Below are 15007 nucleotides of genomic sequence, written 5' to 3' on the forward strand. Positions count from 1 at the left end.
CCGCAGGATCCTGAGGAGAGAGTGCTGGGTCTGTGAAATGGGTAGCACAGGGACAAGGGGTGCGGTTGAGATTTTGCTGGGGTGCCAGGATCTGTTTAGTGAGTCTCAGGATCCGGACACAGTAGCAGAAACAGTGACCAAGCCAGTTTGGCAGGAGGAGGAGGAGCCAGCTAGAGCAGGTAAGCAGCGTGTGCTCTGGGGCCCGATGCTGCTGGCTCGGGGAGAGCTGCCTTTAGTGTTGGATAAAGGAGCAGTTACGGTCTTGTCTGAGTGCGTAGCAATGTGTCTCTCTCCTTGTCCTGCTAGTCCCTGCTCCCCACCCATCACTGCTCAGCCCCTCCCTACCTGACCCCATTCAGTGCTCCTCGTTATCTCTCCGCTATTGTAAGAACATAAGACCACCTGATCAGGATGGTGATAGTGACTGTGAAATGCTCAGGTTGATTAGAGAGGCCATTAACATAGGAAACTCAATAATATTGGGGGATTTCAGCTATCACCATATTGACTGGGTCCATGTCACCTCAGGATGGGATGCAGAGATAAAGTTTCTTGACACCTTAGATGACTGCCTCTTGGAGCAGCTGGTCCTGGAACCCACCAGAGGAGCGGCAATTCTTGATTTAGTCCTAAGTGCAGCACAGGATCAGGTCCAAGAGGTGAATAGAGCTGGACCGCTTGGTAATAGTGACCCTAATCTAATTCAATTTAACATCCCTGTGGCAGGGAAAACACCCCAGCAGCCCACCACGGCAGCATTTAATTTCAGAAGGGGGAACTACACAGAAATGAGGAGGTTAGTGAAACAGAAATTAAAAGGTACAGCGCCAAAAGTGAACTCTCTGCAAGCTGCGTGGAAACTTTTTAAAGACACCATCATAGAGGCTCAGCCTCAGTGTGCCTCCCAAATTAAAAAACACAGTAAGAGAACCAAAAAGCACCACCGTGGCTAAACAACAAGTAAAAGAAGCAGTGAGAGGCAAAAAGGCATCCTTTAAAAAGTGGAAGTTAAATCCCAGTGAGGAAACCAGAAAGGAGCATAAACACTGGCAAATGAAGTACAAAAATACAATTAGGAAGGCCAAAAAAGAATTTGAAGAACTGTTAGCCAAAGACTTAAAAAAAATTTTGCTATTACTTTTTAAGTAGATCAGAAGCGGGAAGCCTGTTAAACAACCAGTGGGGACACTGGATGATCGAGATGCTAAAGGAGCACTCAAGGACGATAAGGCCATTGCAGAGAAACTAAATGAATTCTTTGCATTGGTCTTCATGGCTGAGGATGTGAGGGAGATTCCCACACCTGAGCCATTCTTTTTAGGTAACAAATCTGAGGAACTGTCCCAGATTGAGGTGTCATTAGAGGAGGTTTTGGAATAAATTGATAAACTAAACAGTAATAAGCCACCAGGACCAGATGATATTCACCCAAGAGTTTTGAAGGAACTCAAGTGTGAAATTGTTTAGGCTGCAGAAGAGAAGAGTGGGGGGGGGGATTTGATAGCAGCCTTCAACTACCTGAAGGGGGGTTCCAAAGAGGGTGGAGCTCAGCTGTTCTCAGTGGTAGCAGATGACAGAACAAGGAGTGATGGTCTCAAGTTGCAGTGGGAGAGGTTTAGGTTGGATATTAGGAAACACTATTTCACTAGGAGGGTGTGAAGCACTGGAATGGGTTAGGTGGTGGAATCTCCTTCCTGAGAAGTTTTTAAGGTGAGGCTTGACAAAGCCCTGGCTGGGATGATTTAATTGGGGATCGGTCCTGCTTTGAGCAGGGGGTTGGACTAGATGACCTCCTGTGGTCCCTTCCAACCCAGATCTTCTATGATTCTAATGCACGTGATCCTCTTAACTGCTGGCACTCAGCATGCACCTGTTGGTGTCTTGGTGGTGAAGTGTCTCCAGCAAAGCTTTGTTCCCTTAGAGTGGGCGGGTGCAGGTGCTTCTCAGTGTCAGGATCTTCCCTGGCTCGGAGTAAATCAGTGCCATGACCAAGGCCACCAGCGCTGGGGGCTCTCTGCTCCAGCAGACCCTTATTTTGAGAGCGCTTCTGCACCGTGCTGAGCTGACCTCTACACAAGGGCCCTTTTGTGCTGGACTTCTCGGCGCTGCTCTGGCAGAGGCTAGTTGTTAGCCTGAGTCCAGGGAGCATGTGGAAAGATTCCTGCAAGGCGTGCTGAGAGCGGCTGCAGCTTTGTCCATCTCGCCAGTCCCAAGGGCTTGGATTCTTCCTTCTGCCTGTGGCCAGCGCCGGAGCGTACGATCAGGCTCCTGTATGTGCACCATTGAGTCCGACACCACCAGGGACAGGGAGTCTTTGTCCTTCCGGTGTTGGAGAGGTTTCTCAGAAATGTGTGAGGCCGAGCTGATGCATCATCTGCCACCATGTATCACCTTCAGCATCAAGGCTGCAAATCTGGCGTGTTGCTTGAAAACCACCGAGATTTCTGACTTCTGCTTCCCTGCCTGCCTGCTGGGGCTTGGCAGCTTGCGGTGGAATCCCATCCAGTCACTAGATCTCGTTCAGCTTGGATGCGTGAACCAGTTTCACCCCATTGCGCTGCAGGGATCCCTCCTGAGGAGCTGCTCAGAGCAGAGTTGAGCTCCTCAGACAGGTTTTCTCATCCAGCATGAGAAACGGCCTCTTCTCGTGGGGCCCTCCAGAGACTGACTGCATTGGCCAAACCGGACCGTCTCTACACAAAAGAATAAATGGACACAAATCAGACATCAAGAATTGTAACATTCAAAAACCAGTAGGAGAGCACTTCAATCTCCCTGGACACTCAATAACAGACTTAAAAATGGCAATTCTTCAACAAAAAAACTTCAAAAACAGACTTCAACGAGAAACTGCAGAACTAGAATTAATTTGCAAACTGGACACCATCAAATTCGGCCTGAATAAAGACTGGGAGTGGTTGGATCACTACAAAAAGTAATTTTCCCTCTGCTGATGCTCACACCTTCTTGTCAGTTGTTGGGAATGAGCAACGTCCACCCTGATTGCATTGGCCTTGTTAACACTACAAAGGTAATTTTCCCTCTGTTGATATTCGCCCCTTCTTGTCAACTGTTGAGAATAGGCCACTTCCACCTTAATTGAATTGGCCTCGTTAGCACTGATCTCCCACTTGGTAAGGCAACTCCCATCTTTTCATGTGCTGTAATATATATACTGCTTACTGTATTTTTCACTCCATGCATCTGATGAAGTGGGTTATATCCCACGAAAGCTCACGCCCAAATAGATTTGTTAGTCTCTGAGGTGCCACAAGGACTCCTCGTTGTTTTCGCTGATACAGACTAACACGGCTACCACTCTGAAACCTAGCTTCCTTGGGAAGTTCCATGTGTTGCCCTGTCCCCTCAAAACTGGCTTGGAGCTCTCAGCGTAAGGATGCCTGCGTCAGTGTGGCTGTCGGAATGACACCTCTCTCTGTGGAGGGACAGCGTCCGTTCTCAGTGCAAGGGGCTGCATCAAGGGAAGTCACCAAATGCCTGTGTGGGCTCATGTCCATCTCGGGTCTCAAGATGTTCCCATTGCTAGACAATTGGCTGGTTTGTCCCCGTTCTCCCCAGGCATTCAAGGAATCATTCAAGGTGTTCCAGGCCCTTGGTTTCTGGATTCGAGAGAAGTCCACTCTCGTGCCTGCCCAAAGAATCTCCTTTGTGGGGCCATCAAGGGCTCAGGCCAGGCCAAGGCAATTCTTCCAGGGATGTTTGCCAGTTACCCTTCTCCTGAGACAGGATCCTCGGAGATCAGTATGGGTCTGCCGGGGACTAAGGGACACCTGGTTTCTTCACACATACGTTGGTGTAGTTGCAAATGAGGCTGCGACAGCCCTGGCTGGCAGCAGGATTCGTGCTCAGTGCAGATGATGAGGCAGTGCTCCCTTGTCCACCTCTTGGTGGAAGCTCCTGGATGCTGGGCTGAAGGGAGTGCAGCTGAGTTCTCTGAGCCCCTCCATTGGGATCATCACCGAGGCTGTGGCTGGTTCCCCAAAGCGGACAGCTCGTGGCAGTGAGATGTTTGGGTAGCAGTGTCTGGAACTGAGTGCTGGGGGAGAGGCTGTAAAGTCGTCTGTGCAGCTGCTCAGGGGATGTGATGTTGTGTTGCCCAGTGACAGTAGAACACTTCCTGTTCCGTCACCAAACAAGTGCGTATTGCAGAACAGTCAGGAGGGAATGGCTCTGTGGGACTGGTGCTTGGCCTGTCATCCAGCCGACAAAGAGTGTGCTAGAGATTGCCATGGGCACTGGAAGGAAGGCTGGGTCTGGTGGTTGGAGCACTAGTCTGGGCTGTGGGAGACCTGGGTTCAGTTCCTGCTCCACAGCAAACATCCTTTGTGATCCTGGACATATCACATCGGGCTTGTCTGCATGGGACGTTACTGTGCAAAAAGCCAGAGTGTGAATCTACAGCGCCCGAGCTTTCTGCACAGTGACGCCCCATGTAGACAAGCCCTTGGTCTCTCTCTCTCTGCCTCAGTTTCCAACTGCAAAATGGGGTAATAGTCCTGCCCCCCTCACGGGGGCACTGTGATGATAAATACACTAAAGATTGTGAGGAGCCCAGATACAGTATCTATGACAGGGACAGGAGTCCTGCTTGAAACAGGCCCCGGTGGATCTGCTGTTAAAGAAGTGGAGGACCCCACTCCAGCAAACATCAGCATGAAGTGCCCTACAGTCTGCTCCAGAGACTCCATCCCATGGCCATGCTGGACTGGAACATCTCTCCACTGGCGATCAAACGGACACATGACGGGCCAGAGCTCGAGTCATGCTGGTTGCTCCAGCCTGGGCTAGGCAATGTGGGTGTATGGCCCTCCCAAATCTCTTATGGGAGCCTTCATTTTTCCTACTGGTACCCTGAGCCCTGCTGTCTCAAGGAGATGGTCTGATCCTGCCTCCTGCTCGGGAATCGCGCCGCCTCGTGGCCTGAATCTCAGGGCAGTATTTCAGACCTGCTGAGCCCAGCGGGAGTGCAGAAGGCATGCAGAAAACCCTCTGTCCTGGGGAGTGAAAAGGTTCTTTGTGGGCAGCAGATAATGTTTGCCTGTTCTCTGCCTGTCTAATCTGTTCGGGACTGTTGGCTGGACCTGAAGTCTCTGGGCCGTTCCTTGTCTTCTCCCCATGAAACCCCCAGTGGAGAGTCCTGCTGATTTTAGTCACGCTGCTGTTGCAGGATTCCTGAAGCCCTGGCGAATACCTCCAGAGAGCCTGCTACACTGCGGGACCTTTGCCTGGAGCCCTTGGGCATGTGCTCTCTCTCCTTCCTGCCTTTGAAGACCCTGGGCCATATCCTGAGGATCTGGCCGGATGGTTTCATCACCGTTCTGTTAGCAAGCGGAGTTAGGCTAGGTCTGTGCTATGAGCGAGGGGTGCAATCCCCAGCTCGCATAGACGCACTCGAGAGCTAGCTCCCATTGAGCTAGCGCGTCGAGACGTGTAACATCGCTGAGGCAGACCCAAGGGATGTTAGGGGCTTGTTCCTTCACCCGCTCACTTCCCTGGTCCTTCTCCCATGAGCAGAGAACAGCAATCCCTGAAGTCCGAAGGTGCAAACAATCCGATGTTTATTGGGGTGAACTTCCAGCAAGCATGATTCCAGTTTCCTTCCTTAGTGTCCCCCTTCCCAGCTCTGACATCACAGAGCCTTGCCTGTGTCCCTGTTCCCATTCCCCCTCTTTAGCAAAACATGATTCCAATTTCCCCAACCCCATTCCCTGTTCCCATTCCCCACCTTTCTTCCTGATTGACTGCAGACTATATAGTAAAACTTGAGTTCCGCTTAGCTATACCTTAACCAGCCATTTTACTGAAATTTAACTAACCAATCCTAACACATTGTAACATGATTATTTAACCAATTAGATCCCACCACCTTAATTAGTTTACACCCAGCAAAATTAATTACACAGCAGACAGAAACAATCACAGAACCAGACAGAGATTATGCAGACAAACAATAGGGAAATGGGGACTACAGTGACAGAACAACACAGAATGAGGATTTCACACCCCAACTATTGATAAGTGAGTTCTTGCGAGACAGAATGCTATCAGACTAAGTTTCCTTTTATATCTTCTAGGCACTTCCCTTTCTCTGGAGGCGATAGGCGTTATCAGGACAGGATTGTATCCTAACAGCCCAATGGCACCTTATTTCAATGTGACTGGTTTGGGATGTGAGGAGGTGACCGGTCGCTTCCCAGCTATGGCTGCCTCTGCTGCTTAGCCAAAGGCCTTAGCCTAAGCACAGGGCCTCAGACTGTCACAGTAAGAGAAGGCCCTTACACCGGCCGACAGTGATTTTGATTCTTTCTATTATACCTCTAGAACTAGCCAAGTGATAAGAATACACCTAAATTCTTAACGTATAGGCCTTTGCAGACAGGCCTGAATATCTATATCCTAACAAGCAGGAACACGGGCTGGCTGCCCCGAGTACATACCCGGGGGCTTAGGTGGGTTTGTATTGCAGCTCTGCTCCTGGTTTTAGCATGTAGCATGTATGTGACTTTGTGTTACGAGCCAGGGCGTGAATCAGACATTCGCTAAGGGAGAGTTAGGGTTTAATAATGGATCCTCCCTTTGCCGTATTCTACAGGGGCTAATGTGTCCTGAGTCCTCATCCCAAACGTATGCCAGAGGCACTGTCTGAAATCCACCTGCATCAGACCTCTCTAATCACCCTGTTCTCATAGAATCATAGAATATCAGGGTTGGAAGGGACCTCAGGAGGTCATCTAGTCCAACCCCCTGCTCAAAGCAGGACCGATCCCAGACTAAATCATCCCAGCCAGGGCTTTGTCAAGCCTCACCTTAAAAAATTCTCAGGAAGGAGATTCTACCACCTCCCTAGGTAACGCATTCCAGTGTTTCACTACCCTCCTAGTGAAAAAGTTTTTCCTAATATCCAACGTAAACCTCCCCCACTGCAACTTGAGACCATTACTCCTTGTCCTGTCATCTTCTACCACTGAGAATAGTCTAGAACCATCCTCTTTGGAACCACCTCTCAGGTAGTTGAAAGCAGCTATCAAATCCCCCCTCATTCTTCTCTTCTGCAGACTAAACAATCCCAGTTCCCTCAGCCTCTCCTCATAAGTCATGTGTTCCAGACCCCTTATCATTTTTGTTGCCCTTCACTGGACTCTCTCCAATTTTTCCACATCCTTCTTGTAGTGTGGGGCCCAAAACTGGACACAGTACTCCAGATGAGGCCTCACCAATGTCGAATAGAGGGGAACGATCTCGTCCCTCGATCTGCTGGCTATGCCCCTACTTATACATCCCAAAATGCCATTGGCCTTCTTGGCAACAAGGGCACACTGTTGACTCAGATCCAGCTTCTCGTCCACTGTCACCCCAGGTCCTTTTCCGCAGAACTGCTGCCAAGCCATTCGGTCCCTAGTCTGTAGCGGTGCATTGGATTCTTCCGTCCTAAGTGCAGGACCCTGCACTTATCCTTGTTGAACCTCATCAGATTTCTTTTGGCCCAATCCTCCAATTTGTCTAGGTCCCTCTGTATCCTATCCCTACCTGCCAGCGTATCTACCACTCCTCTTAGTTTAGTATCATCCGCAAATTTGCTGAGAGTGCAATCCACACCGTCCTCCAGATCCTTTATGAAGATATTGAACAAAACCGGCCCCAGGACCGACCCTTGGGGCACTCCACTTGATACCGGCTGCCAACTAGACATGGAGCCACTGATCACTACCCGTTGAGCCCGACAATCTAGCCAACTTTCTACCCACCTTACAGTGCATTCATCCAGCCCATACTTCTTTAACTTGCTGACAAGAATACTGTGGGAGACCGTGTCAAAAGCTTTGCTAAAGTCAAGAAACAATACATCCACTGCTTTCCCTTCATCCACAGAACCAGTAATCTCATCATAGAAGGCGATTAGATTAGTCAGGCATGACCTTCCCTTGGTGAATCCATGCTGACTGTTCCTGATCACTTTCCTCTCGTGTAAGTGCTTCAGGATTGAGGATTGGCTGGACTCCCAGCTCTGGCCGAGAAGGCAGGTCAGCCTGTCCCACCTGCGTGCAGCCCTGGTGTTGGGGCGCAGGGACCCACGGGGCTACCTGGAGGTTAGACTCCTCCCAGTTCAACGCTGTATGTGGTGCGGCATCTTAAGGCTCTCTGGGAACCGCAGGCCGCGCAGAGTTCAGCAGGAGGCTTGTGACAGGGCACATTGGGCCAGCAGCATGTGGCCCTGACCGGGTTGGCTTTACCCCGTGAAGCTCTTAGTGGCTTTGCACTGCCTGCCTGAGGGACACCTCTCCTGTTGCTGTACCGTGGCCGTTGTGATCAGTGTAGGAGAGAGGAGCGCTTCTGGCAGGGCGTTCTCTGCATGGCCCCTCACCGGGGCGCCTGCTCCCATGTGCGTCCGCCTTCAAGGCGTTCTGTCGAGTTGTCTGCTGTCCCCAGGGCGGGCCGGGCTCCAGCAGGAGTCTGTGAAGGCCTGGGCTCCGGGTTCTGAGCCGGTGCTCACCGTGTGTTTGTCTTTGTTTAAACATGGGTAGAGGAGTGTCTAGAGTGGAGGGCTCCCAGTTTGGAGGATGGAGGTGCCTAGTGCCCAGGCTGGAGGACAGGATGTGGAGGTTGGGAAGGGGGCACCTGTGGCATTTGAGGCAGAGCCCGGGTGCAGCTGGGATGAAGGCCACAGCTACCTGGTGTTCAGGGCATGCCCAGTTCAGTGGCTGGCTCTGTGAGCGGCTGCACCCCCTGCCGCTCCTGCGGGAGCCCCTCCGCTGCCCAAGGTGCCTTGCGACTGCTTTCCAAAGCTCCAGCAGCCGAGGGTTCAGCCTGGACCCGTTCTGAGACCAGGGCTTGGATACGGAGCCAGTGCCCAGAGACTAATGGGTGTGTCCCAAGAAATGATGAGAATTTGACCTTTTTTCCTGCAGTTCACCTGGGCTCCTAGAAGATCTTTCAGACTCCCCCTGAAGCCACTGCTTTATGGAGCAGTGCCAGGAGCTGTGGGACACGTACCCGGGGGCAGGGCAAACGGCAGTGGTACGCCGCTCCCCTGGGGCAGCCACGAGCGGCTCCATGCTCCAGTGCACTGCAGCCCGAGGCAGCCGCAGGCTGGATGTGCTGCCGGAGTCCCTGGTGCCACAGCGAGGGGCAGTTTGAAGCCCCAGGTAGTGGCTGCAGGCAGAGGCCGGAGCCGGCACGGGGTCGCTCTGAACTGCTCTGGAGGTGCAGTGGGTGGGGAAAGCCGTCTGACCCTAGCCCCTCTCTTCTCTCTTTCAGTGGCTCAGAAGGTGGTGGCCCTGCGGAAGAAACAGCAGCTCTCCATAGGGCCCTGCAAGTCCCTGCCCAATTCACCTAGCCATTCGTCTGTCTCTGCGGCCTCTATTCCTTCTGTGCACATCAACCAGGTGAGAAATGGGACCCCCCCCCAGCACCCCCCGCTGACTGAAAGGTAAAGGCCGGGTCTGCCTAGCCCCCGTCTCTGAACACAAGCCCTAGAGTAGCCAGTGCAGCTGGTGGGGGGCTGCTGGCCTAAAGCCCAGAACAGCTCCCTGCCTGCCTGCCCGGGGGTCAGGGGCCTGCAGGGCAAGCAGCGTGGAGCCCCTGACGAGAGGGAAGATACCAAACACCGGCCAAGTGACACGCAGCTCTGGGAAGGGTGATTCCAAACCCTGAAGATCCTGGAGTCGAAAGTGAGGGTGGTACAATCTTTCAATTCAGCGTGGGAGCCTGGAGGCACCAATAACAGAGTCCCAGGAGGCAGGGAAGCTATAGACCGCAAAGGCGGCAGGGCAGCCAGAGCTTAGCCAGTCTGGCTATGTGACCAGGTTCCAGGGCCCCCGAGGCAGACAGTCCCCTTCCTGGGCCGGGACATGCAGCCAAGGGTGGCCTGCAGAAGGAAAAAACTGGCACGTAAGGTGTGTACGGAAAGGGGGAGCCCAAGAGGGAATTTAAAGAGCAAATATCAGAAGACATCGAAACAAATAAAATATTGTCGGAGTGTTTGAGAAGCAGGAAGGCTGTGAGAAAATGGGTGGGTTCTTGGGAGCCCTAGGGGGAAGGACACAGGTAAGGAGGAGGAGGACATTGCCCGAGCCATCAGTCTTCAATCCAGAGAGGATGCTGGGAGATGGCTGCCCTGGCCCTGGAGGTAAAGATGAGGCGCTGTCCGAGACGGAGGTGTACGAGAGGAGGTGCTGGACACGTGCTCAGTAGGGATCAGCAAGACTCCAGAACAGGATGTTTGTGTGTCCAAGAGTACACATCTTTTATTCGAGACAGCTCCCACAGCAGAGACCTGGAAGGTGCAAACACTGTCCCTGACTCTCAGGCCTGGGAGCCTGACTCCTGGAGCACTTAAAGTGGTTAAAACAAGGATTAAACACAGAATTGAACATGCCGAGGTGCTGAGGAGATAACGGACAAAGCTGCCAGAATGAGCTGCTAGCATCTTTCATTGGGTGAGTTTCTATTCAAGTTCATGGTCTTGGTCCCTACCTTAAAGTTACAGAGTTTGACAGCCAGAAGGTGCCACCAGATCATCTGCCTGACCTCCTGTCAAGCCCAGCACCTGCCCCTCAGCGCAACAACCCAACTGAGACACTCGGGAGGCGACTGATTTGCCACAGGCAGAGACTGGGGGGGCTGAGGTGCCGAATGCTCAAGCAATGAGAGACCCCCAGATAATCCCAGCGAGTGATCTGCGCCCACACGCTACAGAGGGAGGCGAGGAGGTCACAGCCAATCTGACCTGGGGGAAGAGTCCTTCCTGGCCACACATCTAGCAGTTCATTAGACCCTGGGCATTGGAGTGAGAACCAGCCAGCCCAGCACTGAGAGCGCGCCTCTTCCTGCAGCCCTGGCCCTCCCTGCCCACTGATCTCCGCACACCCTCAAGGGATCTGAAGCCAGTCCGTGTTCCCTGGGCCTCTCGCTCCCAGCTACCGAGAGGAGCCATTCCGTGATTGGGGCTCCTGTGGCGGGGGGTCTCGTCCAGCTCTGCCCATTCCACACCCAGGACAACGGGCAGCTTGGGAGCCTCATTCTTCTGCTCCTGCCAGAGCCTTGGCCCCCATGGCCCCCCTCTGGCAGCCGCTTGGCCTTGTTCTGCCAGCAGGCTGCACACACCTGGCATTCATGGGCTCTCCAGGTAGCCACTGGGGTCACCCACTAGTTCCAGTCTCTTCCGCCCACCTTCAGGGACGCTTTTCATGAACGATTGCTGAGAAGAGGGGGCCTTCGTGCTCTGTCAGGGGCAATCAAGGAGGGGTCTCGCCTTTTGGAGGCCAGGGTTTCTCCTCCCATTGTTCCCCCACGCCTTTCCTTTTGGGCATGTGCACTTGATCCTGGCCTTACCATGTCCCAGCAAATTCACCCAGCACTTCAGGGGTGGATGGTAACCCTGAGCTCCGTCAAGCCCAGCCTAGATCCTCGGGATAAGTTCCCAGCTCTCGACATGCCGGGCACTTACATACCCGGGGCCATGCATCTGGCTTACGGGGTATCTCTGAGTCCCAGTGCAGGTCACTGCCATTCATAGAATCATAGAATATCCGGGTTGGAAGGGACCTCAGGAGGTCATCTAGTCCAACCCCCTGCTCAAAGCAGGACCAACCCCAACTAAATCATCCCGCCCAGGGCTTTGTCAAGCCTGACCGTAAAAACTTCTAAGGAAGGAGAGTCCACCACCTCCCTAGGTAACCCATTCCAGTGCTTCATCACTCTCCTAGTGAAAAAGTTTTTCCTAATATCCAACCTAAATCTCCCCCACTGCAACTTGAGACCATTACTCCTTGTCCTGTCATCAGCTACCACTGAGAACAGTCTCGCACCATCCTCTTTGGAACCCCCTTTCAGATAGTTGAAAGCAGCTATCAAATCCCCCCTCATTCTTCTCTTCCGCAGACTAAACAATCCCAGTTCCCTCAGCCTCTCCTCATAAGTCATGTGTTCCAGTCCCCTAATCATTTTTGTTGCCCTCTGCTGGACTCTTTCCAATTTTTCCACATCCTTCTTGTAGTGTGGGGCCCAAAACTGGACACAGTACTCCAGATGAGGCCTCACCAATGTCGAATAGAGGGGAACGATCTCGTCCCTCGATCTGCTGGCTATGCCCCTACTTATACATCCCAAAATGCCATTGGCCTTCTTGGCAACAAGGGCACACTGTTGACTCATATCCAGCTTCTCGTCCACTGTAACCCCGCGGTCCTTTTTCCTGAACAGTTTATATCCATCCATGACAGTATTCCAGTCATGTGAGTTATCCCATCAAGTCTCTGTTATTCCAATCAAATCATAATTCCTTGACTGTGCCAGGACTTCCAGTTCTCCCTGCTTGTTTCCCCGGCTTCTAGCATTTGTGTATAGGCACTTGAGATAACTCGCTGATTGTCCCGCTTTCTCAGTATGAGGCAGGAGCCCTCCCCTCTCGCGCTCTCCTGCTCTTGCTTCCCCTTGGTATCTCACTTCCCCACTTACCTAAGGGCTTTGGTCACCTTCCCCCGGTGAACCTAGTGTCACGGGGTCCGCGGGCGATGCTCTGGAACTGCTCCCTATGAAGCCAGTCAGATCTCTGGGAGAGCCTCCTCTCTGTGACTCTCACAGCTTCCACCTTCCTGGGTCTGACCTCGGAGCCTTCAGCATTCCCCGCCCCTCCATGCGCTTCCCACAGCGAGTCCACGCAGGTGGGGTCCTGGGGAAGCGAGAGGGTCCTGCCGCCAACTTCACAGTCAGTCTTAGCCAGCCAGTAAAACAGGGGTTTATTAGACGACAGGAACACGGTCCAAAACAGAGCTTGTAGGTACAGAGTACAGGACCCCACAGCCGGGTCCATTTTGGGGGGCAGTCAGCCAGACAACCACGTCTGCACTTCACTCCTTCGTCCTCAGCCAGCCCAAAACTGAAACTCTCTCCAGCCCCTCCTCCTCTGGGCTTTGTCCCTTTTCTGGGCCAAGAGGTTACCTGATTCCTTTGTTCTCCACCCCTTTAGCTCTCACCTTGCAGGGGGGAAGAGCCCAGGCCATCAGTCGCCAGGAGACAGTGTGTCAGCCATTTATGTACACTGGCCCTTTGCTCTGCAACAATTACACCCCCTTATCCCACCACCTAGAGACTTAAGAAATGCCTAGGGGAAACTGAGGCACGCCTACAGTATTCAGAGGAAACATTAAGAACAGTCCCACTTCGTCACACCTAGTTTAAAGCCCTCCTCACTAGGTTAGCCAGCCTGCTTGCGAAGATGCTCTTCCTTCTCTTCGTTAGGTGGAGCCCATCTCTGCCTAGCACTCCTCCTTCTTGGAACACTATCTCATGGTCAAAGAATCCAAAGCCTTCTCACTGACACCACCTGCGTAGCCATTCATTGGCTTCCACGATTCGATGGTCTCTGCCCAGGCCTTTTCCTTCCACGGGGAGGATGGACGAGAAGACCACTTGCGCCTCAAACTCCTTTATCCTTCTTTCCAGAGCCACGTAGTCTGCAGTGATCCGCTCAAGGTCATTCTTGGCAGTATCATTGGTGCCCACATGGAGAAGCAGGAAGGGGTAGCGATCCGAGGGCTTGATGAGTCTCGGCAGTCTCTCCGTCACATCGTGAATCCTAGCTCCTGGCAAGCAGCAGACTTCTTGGTTTTCCTGGTCAGGGCGGCAGATAGATGACTCAGTCCCCCTGAGGAGAGAGTCCCCGACCACCACCACCCGCCTCCTTCTTTTGGGAATGGGGGTCGTGGAACCCCCAACCCTAGGACAGTGCATCTCATGCCTTCCAATCCTCCTTCTGCTCCCTTCCCTCAGCTGTATCATCTAGTCCACTCTCCGCATTAGGACCTGTGGAGAGAACATGAAGACGGTTACTTACCTGTATCTGCGTTGCTGGTACATGGACGCTCCCCTTTCTTCTTCTGGAGGTCACATGCTGCCAAATTTCTTCACTGTTCTCCTGTCCCCGCAGTGCAGCCTGCTCTGAATCTTTAGAACCTTGTGCCCGTAGAAGCATATCCTGACGTCTGTCCAGGAAATCTTCAGTTTCTCTTATGCAACGCAGCGTCGATACCTGTTGCTCCAGACCTTGAACCTTCTCTTCCAATATGGAAACCAGCTTGCACTTTGTACAGACAAAGTCGCTTCTGTCCTGTGGAAGAAAGACAAACATGGCACATCCAGTACAGGTCACAACGGCTGATTGCTCACCATCCATATTACCTTCCTTCTACGAGCTTCCTCAGATGTTGCAGTAACTTCTCAGAGAAGCCTGCAAGATGGAAGCCTCAGTGGGCTCTCCCCAGGCAAACTCCCTCTGTTAGCCTCTCCACTGCTCGCCGCTCAGCTGGTTCACAGCGGGCTGCCTCTTTATAACAGTCAGGGCCACTCAAGGCCCACCTGGAACAAAGCACTCCCAATTCACACTTTTCAAGCACACGGTCAAACTGACAAACTATCCTCACAACAGACACTCAGATACTCACCAACACAGCCCCCCCAACACACCCCTTAGCGTACTCCTCTCGGACAGATTCCAGGCAAACTCCCTCTATTAGCCTCTCCACTGTTTGCCGCTCATGGCCCCAGCAGGGTTTACCAAGCATCTGGCGGGAGGGACAGCCGTCCTCTGATGTTGGGGCACATGCTGGAGAGAATGCAGGAGGCTTTGGTAATATTTCTATAAACACTATGTGTGACTCAGTGTACCCTCTCCCTTTATGTTGCTACCCGCTGGGTGCGAAGGGGTTAACCTCCTCTCTGGGACCAGGAGACTAAGAGCTTGGTGTGGGGGGCACAGAGGAGGCACAAGGCACTGTTGAGGCCTGGCCACATCTGGGCCTCTGTGGAGAGGCTGGAAACCTCCATGACGGCAGATTAGTTTAAACTATTGGAAGCAAAGGAAGCTGACGCGTGAACCCAACTTGCGGAGACAGAGAAACTGAGGCGGGAGCAGCTGGGTGTTAGGTGTGCAGCTGCAGACACCCAAATCTGCCGCTGGAGGGGGAAAGAGGGTGGCAGGGAGTCAGAA

General features: G+C 52.7%; 1 protein-coding gene across 3 annotated transcripts in view; it reads left to right on the forward strand.

Moving 5' to 3' along the window:
* Positions 1-15007, forward strand: part of AGAP3 (ArfGAP with GTPase domain, ankyrin repeat and PH domain 3) — a 244918-nt gene that overhangs the window by 125688 nt on the left and 104223 nt on the right. For all 3 annotated transcript variants that reach the window (XM_074946654.1, XM_074946656.1, XM_074946657.1), the window contains exon 7: positions 9277-9404. In XM_074946654.1, coding sequence (XP_074802755.1) covers positions 9277-9404 — 128 coding nt within the window. The remainder of the gene's footprint in view (positions 1-9276; positions 9405-15007) is intronic.

This window comes from Natator depressus, chromosome 2 (genome assembly GCF_965152275.1).
Source record: "Natator depressus isolate rNatDep1 chromosome 2, rNatDep2.hap1, whole genome shotgun sequence".
NCBI lineage: Eukaryota > Metazoa > Chordata > Testudines > Cheloniidae > Natator > Natator depressus.